Here is an 8,856-nt window from a genome sequence, read left to right on the forward strand (position 1 = left end):
GGCTCTCTGCTCAGCAGGGAGCCTGCTTCCTCCTCTCTCTCTCTCTGCCTGCCTCTCTGCCTATTTGTGATCTCTGTCTGTCAAATAGATAAATAAAATCATTTAAAAAAAAATGCTGGCTGTGATGCACTAAATGGATTTTGGACAGAAGGAGCTGCATGTGTACAGCAGCACAGGAAGTGAGATCCTGGGCAAGGGCTGTTGGATCCGTACCTGAAAAGGAGAGGCTCCAGAAGCTACTCTGGAAACAGTGTGATGTAATATAAAGGAGAAAAGAAGTTAGAGATAATGAAGTAGGAATAGGATATGGTACAGGCTGACTGGCTGTCTTTAGCCATCTTGTGAAAAGCCAAGCCTGTTCAATGTTACATAGAAGTGAGAGGCCCCAGAGGAAGACACAGGGCTTCGGCGTTGTGAAAACAGACCCAACAATGCTAGTCCTGAGGGAAGCGTGTCCGCCATTCCTCTAGTTGCATATGCCTCTAAAACAGCTTGAATGTTGGGCTTCGTCCGAAGCTGTTTTTTTGAAAACCGCTATTCTGGCCCTTGTCAGCCTTCCTCAAATAGTATTTTAGAATTTGAGATTATTTTCAACAGAGAGTGCAACAGTTTTATATTTTCTCTTATTCCAAAACATAATAGTATATTAGAGAAAATGCCTCTGAATTAAAACACATTACCATAACTTTTATAACACATTTATGTGTGGGCGCCTGGGTGGCTGAGTGGATTAAGCCTCTGCCTTCAGCTGAGGTCATGATCTCAGGGTCCTGGGATCGAGACCCGCATCGTGCTCTCTGCTGAGCGGGGAGTCTGCTTCCCCCTCTCTCTCTGCCTGCCTCTCTGCCTACTTGTGATCTCTGTCTGTCAAATAAAAAATTAAAAAATCCTTAAAAAATAACACATTTATATGAAGTTACTACAGGATTCACTCACGTCTATAAATGTGGAGTACTGTGTTGTATACCTGAAACTAACACAATATTGTATGTCAACTACACTTCAACTAAGAAAAAAAAAATCCACTCACAGTTTACCTAGACAAATGATAGTTTTCTCATTGTTTCTTTCAAATCTTGATCTTTTATGTTTTGTAAAGTTATCATTACCATATGGTATAGACAGTTTTTATTTCAAGCTTTTTCCACTTTTAATTTTTCATAGTCACTTTTCTGGGTGTTTTTGTAACATTCATTTATCATTGCTAATAACTTCTTTGTAATAATATATCCTGTTGAAGTTCTACAGTATATTTAAGAATGTCTTTGTTACTAGGCTTTTGTTACTCTCAGTTTCTGTTATAAAAAGTAGTTGTTATGTATACCTTTATTTAACTTATTTTAACCTTTTACAATTTCTTCCTTCAATTTAAATATGGCTGTTGTGAGGCCTTGCTAAATTTTCTCCTATAGGATTGAACTAATTAGTACTTCGAAAGAGGGGTCACATGAATGTCTTTTATTTATTTATTTATTTATTTATTTGACAGACAGAGAACACAAGTAGGCAGAGAAGCAGGCAGAGAGAGAGGAGGAAGCAGGCTCCCTGCTGAGCAGAGAGCCCGATGCGGGGCTCGATCCCAGGACCCTGGGATCATGACCCGAGCCGAAGGCAGAGGCTTTAACCCACTGAGCCACCCAGGCGCCCCCATATCAATGTCTTTTATCTCCTGTAGCTCCTCTGTCATTGGGGTTTGTAATATCTTAACTTTTTCCAGTGAAACATGTACCTCATTTTCTAAGTTTAAGTTTTTTTCATTATTGACAAATAGGTTTCCTTATTTTTTATGGCTGCTTAAATTTTCATTTGTGAATATAGGTTTCTTTGCCCCCTGGTTTTTTTTTGCCCACTCACTTGCCAGTTGTTAATTGTTTACTTCAGGACAGGGTCCTTTCCATTTTTCCTGAAAGAAAATATGAAGTAGTTTTGTTTCAGAAATAAGTTCTATGCTTGTGAGGTGCTTTTTGCTTTAAAAAATTACCTTTAGGGACACCTGGGTGGCTCAGTTGGTTGGACGACTGCCTTCGGCTCAGGTCATGATCCTGGAGTCCCGGGATCGAGTCCCGCATCGGGCTCCCAGCTCCACGGGGAGTCTGCTTCTCCCTCTGACCTTCTCCTCACTCATGCTCTCTCTCATTGCCTCTCTCTCAAATAAATAAATAAAATCTTTAAAAAAAAAATAAAAATTAAAAAAAAATTACCTTTAGCCTCATGGCCTCCTTTGTTTACCAGATTCTTACGTTTTATTGTATTATCAGTGTCAGTTCTCATGTCTGTCCTTAACTAGTTGCTGCAGTGCAAAATACGATCTTGTGCTAGATGAGCAAGCAGAAGATTCAAAATCAAGTCATTCACACACAAGTAAAAAACACAAGAAGAAAACTCGTCACTGCTCTGAAGAAAAAGAAGATGAGGACTACATGCCAATCAGAAATACCAACCAGGTACTTGTAATTTACAGCCTTAGCTGGAGAGAGAGAAATATTTCATCTCTCTGTAAATTATTTCTTAGTGGCATAATATAGGGGGTGCGGATATAGTTCTGAACAGGGTGGTTATGTTCCTAACTCTGGTACATAGAATGGTTTCACTGGGGTGAGGAACTTGAGTGTTCAAGAATATAGATCACAAATGGTAAAAGATTGTTTTCAGAGTAACTTAATAGATCATTCAGTTCTATATTGTGAAACGATTGTTTTCTGAACCTGTGGACACTTACTTACTCCCATCAGAAGCAGATGTGGTTGTGCTGAAAAAGTGCTCATTTGTCATTTTAACTTATCACCTAGTGTTATGGATAGTGCTTATAGCTCTTGAAGTTTTTTTTTTACTTTATTTTTTATTATTTTTATTTTTAAAAGATATTTATTTTCATTTATTTATTTATTAAATTTTTAAAAAAGATTTTATTTATTTGTTTGGCAGACAAAGATCACAAGTAGGCAGAGAGGCAGGCAGAGAGAGAGGAAGGGAAGCAGGCTTCCTGCTGAGCAGAGAGCCCGAAGCAGGGCTCGATCCCAGGACCCTGAGATCATGACCTGAGCCGAAGGCAGAGGCTTTAACCCACTGAGCCACCCAGGTGTCCCCATTTATTTATTTTAAAAAGTTTTTACTTATTTATTAGAGAGAGAGAGTGCACAGGCAGGGGGAGTGTCAAGCAGAAGGAAAGGGAGAAGCAGGCTCCCTGCAGAGCAGGGGGAGCCCAATACAGGGCTTGATCCCAGGACCCTGAGATCGTGACCTGAGCAAAGGCAGTTGGTTAACCAAGTGAACCACCCAGGCGTCCCAAGATTTTTATTTATTAATTTGAAAAAGAGAAAGTGAGAGAGCATGAGCAGGGGCAGGGGGAGAAGCAGACACCACTGCTGAGCAGGGAGCCCGATTCGGGGCTGGATCCCAGAACCTTGGGATCATGACCTGAGCCGAGGGCAGACACTTAACTGACTCAGCTTCTCAGGAGCCTTGCTCTTGAAGTTTTAAGACCTGTAAAACATTTATACACTTCCATATTGTGTATCTGAAATAAAAAGAGCACTCATAATTAACTTGATCATCTCAAATGTATTCTTGAATAATACATGTTCTTTTTTGTTTTTTTTTTTAAGATTTTTATTTATTTATTGGACAGAGAGAGAGATTACACGCAGGCGGGGGGAGAGGGAAGCAAGCTCTCCGCTGAGCAGAGAGCCCGATGTGGGACTTGATCCCAGGACCCTGAGATCATGACCCTAGCCAAAGGCAGAGGCTTAACCCACTGAGCCACCCAGGTGCCCCACATGTTTTATTTTTAAAGATTTATTTATGTGTGTGTGTGTGTGTGTGTGTGTGTGAGAGAGAGAGAGAGAGAGAGAGAGAGAGAGAGGGGACCATCACAAACAATTCGTATGTCAAGTGACTGATCAGTTAAATTTTCTCCACCCTGTATAGACCTCTTGAGTCTCACTTTCCTTATTTTCTAGAATGAGGGTAATATTGTATTCTAGAAATACTTAGCACTGTGCTAGCACACTCTTAAAGGTCTGTTCTAATATGGCTTCATCCAGCCTCCTGACCTTTTCCCCTTCATGCACATGGTGCTGATTCTTCCTTTTCAGTTTTCACTTCCACTCCATGCATTAGCCTTCTTGCAGCCAGTCCACAGCCGAACCCACTCATTCTTTGAGGTTAATCTCAAGTCCCAACTTCTCTATGAAACCTTCCCTGGCAAATCTAATCTCAAGATTATTTCTTGTTTGACACATTTCTTAAATAACAAAGACCATTTTGGGGCACCTGGGTGGCTCAGTGGGTTAAGCCGCTGCCTTCGGCTCAGGTCATGGTCTCAGGGTCCTGGGATCGAGCCCCGCGTCGGGCTCCTTGCTCAGAGGGGAGCCTGCTTCTCTCTCTGCCTCTGCCTGCCTTTCTGCCTGCTTGTGCTCTCTCTCTCTCTCTCTCTGTCAAATAAATAAAATCTTAAAAAAAAAAAAAAAATAACAAAGACCATTTTGAACCTAGAACTGCCAAACTTTAAAGTGTGTAGCTTTGAAAAAAACTCCCAAGTAGGAAAGGTTTTTTTTTTTTTTTTTTTTTTTTTTAAGATTTTATTTATTTGACAGGGAGAGGGAACACAAGCAGAGGAAGTAGGATAAAGAGGAGCAGGCTTCCTGCTGAGCAGGGAGCCCAATGTGGGACTCGATCCCAGGACACTGGAATCATGACCTGAGCAGAAGGCAGACGCTTAACAACTGAGCCACCCAGGTACTCCAAGTAGGAGAGGTTTTAAGGTTTCAGTGCATTTCAGATTTTCAGTTTCATCAAGTTTTTCAGAGAATTAAGTACTGTATAATCTTTTATCTCTTTCTGTTGTATTTTAAACACTCAAAGCACTTAAGTGCCTATTTGTATAATTACTGAAGATTTTATAGTTCTGTATTGGTTAGCCATCTCTCCATTTTAGAAGTTTGTTACCCCATATAATACAGGACTTAAGTAGACAGAGAGAATAGTACATAGATATTTACACTTTGTGTATGTTACAGGAAGCACAAAAAATTCTTTTATCTAGGGTTGTCATATATTGCTAGAAAGTAGTTGTTTTAAAGAGTTAAACCATTCCTCTGGGACTTCATAGAGTGAAAAGAACTATTGGGATTGTGTAGGAAATCATGAAACAGTTTACAAAGTTGTATTCCACAAACACTGATTATAACAATCCTGTTAGATCTATTTTCACATGCTGCAGTCTCCATGCCAGGTATAAGGTACAGTATCTAAACAATATATAGAATAATTATGAATCCTTTGCTTAAAATCCAGTCATTAACCATGGGTATTCATCACTCTAGATCTGAAACCTTGACATTTACATCTGCTATAATAATGTCTGTGGTGATAGAGTTGGGACCCTTGGGAACTCAATCCTTAGGATTTTGCTTTCCTCTGAGAGAAATCTTTTAAGGAAGTGGAATTTTATGAACTGTCTCTTGAAAGAGCATTGGCTCTGGTCTCTTTTTAGATTTCAGCCACTTGCTGAGATTCTCATTTTATTTTATTTATTTTTTTAAAGTAGGCTCCATGCCCAGGGTGGAGTCCAAGGTGGGGCTTGAACTCACGACCCTGAGATCAAGACCTGAGCTGAGATCAATAGTCAGATGCTCAACAGACTGAGACACCCAGGCTCCCCTGAGATACTCATTTTAATTAGGGATAGAATACAAACAGAAATAGAATTGTTGTAACTAGCTCTCTTCATATAGGAAAATTATTACTGTTACTTAATTAGTAAGAATAGAATTTAGGGGCACTGGGTGGCTCACCTGCTTAAGATTCTCTCCCTCTGCCCCTCTCCTCTCTCTGTCTCTCTCTCCCACTCTAAAAAAGGAAAAAAAAAAAGAATTTAATGTATCTACTCTGTTGGCCCATTGTTTCTTAACTCATTTTTAAGAAATATATAAATAAAGGATTTTATTTATTTGTTTATTTATTTATTTTAAGACTTATTTATTAAGAGAGAGTGCATCCATGTGAGCGGGGAGGGGCAGCAGGAGAGACTCTCAAGAAGACTCCCCTCTGAGGGTGGAGCCTGACACTGGTCTCCGTCTCCTGACCCATGACATCAGGACTTGAGTCAAAACCAAGAGTCTGATGCTTAACCGATTGGGCCACCCGGGCATCCCAAGAAATGATTTTAGTAAAACACATATATCAGCCTAATATAAACAAGGAAAATATATTGAAGATTTGGAGGGAAGCTGTTAAAAAATAAACACTTTAAAAATAATCACTCAGGCGCCTGGGTGGCTCAGTTGGTTAAGCCTCTGTCTTCAGCTCAGGTCATGATCTCAGGGTCCTGGGATCGAGTCCCACATCAGGCTCTCTGCTCAGCAGGGAGCCTGCTTCCCCCTCTCTCTCTGCCTGCCTCTCTGCCTACTTGTGATCTCTCTGTGTCAAATAAATAAATAAAATCTTAAAAAAAAATAATAAAAATAATCACTCAGACCAAAGTATGCAGTATCTGTTTTCTTTTTAGACTGATTGACTTGTCTAAAACCTCTTCTGGCTATGTTACTTAAATGTCTTCTTTTTAGAGTTTTTATGGGAATTTTAGTAATTCCATTGCAGATCACTTGGGGAGTGGAGAAGGGGGAGGTAGAAAGGTGACTAGCCGTAGCCAGAATTCTTGGTATTGTGGTTTTCTCTAAACACTTGTTCTGATTTCAGTTCTTTGTTTTGGGATCTGATCCTTCAGTTCAGCTGAAGTAGTAGATAGAAAGCAATGAGATTGATAAGAAAAACGATTAAGTCTTTCTGAATTATTTTTGCTAATTTAGAAGATTCTCAGCATTAGTGGTAGTGTTCAAATTTGAGCTGTTACAGCTGCTTGGTATGGTAGACTTTCTGAGTTTTATTAATTGACAGTACCTACAAAATGATTGTTTTACGGATTCACTTGTAACTCTCTCTCCATTCCTTTGACAGGATATCTACAGGGAGATGGGGTTTGGTCACTATGAAGAAGAAGAAAGCTGTTGGGAGAAACAAAAGAGTGAAAAGAGAGACCGACCTCAAAACCGAAGTCGTAGCCGATCTCGAGAAAGGGACGGCCACTACAGTAATAGTCACAAATCCAAATACCAGACCGACCCCTACGAAAGAGAACGGAGTAAAAAGAGAGACCGAAGTAGGAGTCCCAAGAAATCCAAAGATAAAGAAAAATCTAAGTACAGATGAAAAATGAAGAATCAGACATGAGTGGCTAATGTATTTACCGTTGTCTAATGTAGAGCCCCAGATATTCAGATTTTGTGTCAAAGCCCTTAAAGACTCTGCTCATTATTTTTTTTTCACCCTAGGGTTATGGCCCTTTTCAATTGATACTGATTGTATAGGGCACAGAAAGACTATAAAGAACTAAACATTTTTTTGGTATACTTTTTTACACTAATTTTATTGTTATACATAAACAGTAGTCTTCATTTTTAAAGTCTTTCACATTTCCCACTCTTCTTTTTTTTAAATGAAGTATTTCATACTTAAAAATTCAGACATATATATATATAAGGTATAAAGAATATTTGTGTGCCCATGAGCCAGCTTAAGAAATAGAAGATCACCTGCATTTTAGAAACCCTCTTTGTGCTCTCTCCTCAAGTGATGATTATTCTGAATTTTGTATTTGTCATTCTCTTGCTTGTTACAGTTTTACAACAATGTATGTATTCAAAAATAAAATGTTAAATTTTGTATGTTTTTGAATTTTATATGTGGCATAATGTATGTTTACTTCTGTGACTTGCTTTTTCAACTTAGTATTTCTTTAGAGAGTCATTCATTTTTATTGCTTTATTGCATCGTATGAATAGACCACAACTCTCCCATTCTTCTGTTAATGAACATTTGGAGTTGTTGGTTTGTTTTTGGTTTTGCTGTTGCAAACAGTGCTGCTGTGAACGTTCTGTGTCCAGGAGTGATATTGCTCGCTCATATGGTGTGGATATCTTCATCTTTACAAGATAATGCCAAATTATATTCTGCAGTGGCTGAACCAGTTTATGCTCAGACCAGTGCTATGTGAGTTACCTTTGTTTTACACCATCTTGAATACTTCTTAGTTTCAATCTTAAATTTCAGCAGTGTAGTGGATGCTTAGTGTACCTTCTTGTGGTTTCCAGCAAGGAGATTACTATTATTCTTATATTTGTTCTTCTATATGTAACTTGTTATTTTTCTCTGGTTGCTTTTTTCCACCGTCCCCCCACCGCCACCAGCTGCTTTTAACATTTTCTCTTTATCACTGCTATTGTGCAATTTGATTATGATGTGCTTGGTATAGTTTTTTCAAGTTTCTTCTGCTGGGGCTGTTTACCTACGGGTTTATGGTTTTCACCAAATTTGGAAAAGCTGTGGGTATTATTTATTTAGTTACTTTTTTCTGTCCCTCCCCTCCTCTCTCCTCTCCCAGGACTCCAGTGACTTGTATGTTAGGCCATCTGAGGTTGTCACACATTATACTGATGCTCCATTTGGGTGAAGTCTTTTTCTCCTGTTTCATAAATTGAATAGTTTCCATGGCTATGTCCTCAAGTTCATTCATCTTTTCTCCTGAAGTATCTGATCTTCTGTTAATCCCATCCAGTGTATTTTTCACCTCAGATACAATATTTTAATTTTAGAAGTTCCATTTAGGTCTTTTTTTATATCCTCTGTGCTTTTCCTTAACAGGCTCATGCTTTCCTCCATTTTTTATTTTTAACAACATTAATAATAGCTGTTCTAATGTACTTGACCATTCTGTCATCTGTATCACTTCTGGTCTGTCTCTCTTGGTTGATTTTTTTTCCCCCACCCATTATTAAGTTGTAATTTACTTTGCATGCC

The 8,856-nt window shown here is 38.9% G+C and overlaps 1 protein-coding gene across 1 annotated transcript in view; it reads left to right on the forward strand.

Annotated features, from left to right (window-relative positions):
• The window catches only part of PPIL4 (peptidylprolyl isomerase like 4), a 31,889-nt gene extending 24,150 nt beyond the window's left edge, over positions 1-7,739 (forward strand). Inside the window, exons 12-13 of the mRNA XM_080807178.1 lie at positions 2,297-2,444; positions 6,958-7,739. Coding sequence (XP_080663304.1) covers positions 2,297-2,444; positions 6,958-7,209 — 400 coding nt within the window. The 3' untranslated portion in view covers positions 7,210-7,739. The remainder of the gene's footprint in view (positions 1-2,296; positions 2,445-6,957) is intronic.
• The last annotated feature ends 1,117 nt before the right edge of the window (positions 7,740-8,856 follow it).

The sequence above is a fragment of the Martes martes genome (genome assembly GCF_963455335.1).
Source record: "Martes martes genome assembly, chromosome: 6".
In the NCBI taxonomy this organism is placed as follows: Eukaryota; Metazoa; Chordata; class Mammalia; order Carnivora; family Mustelidae; genus Martes; species Martes martes.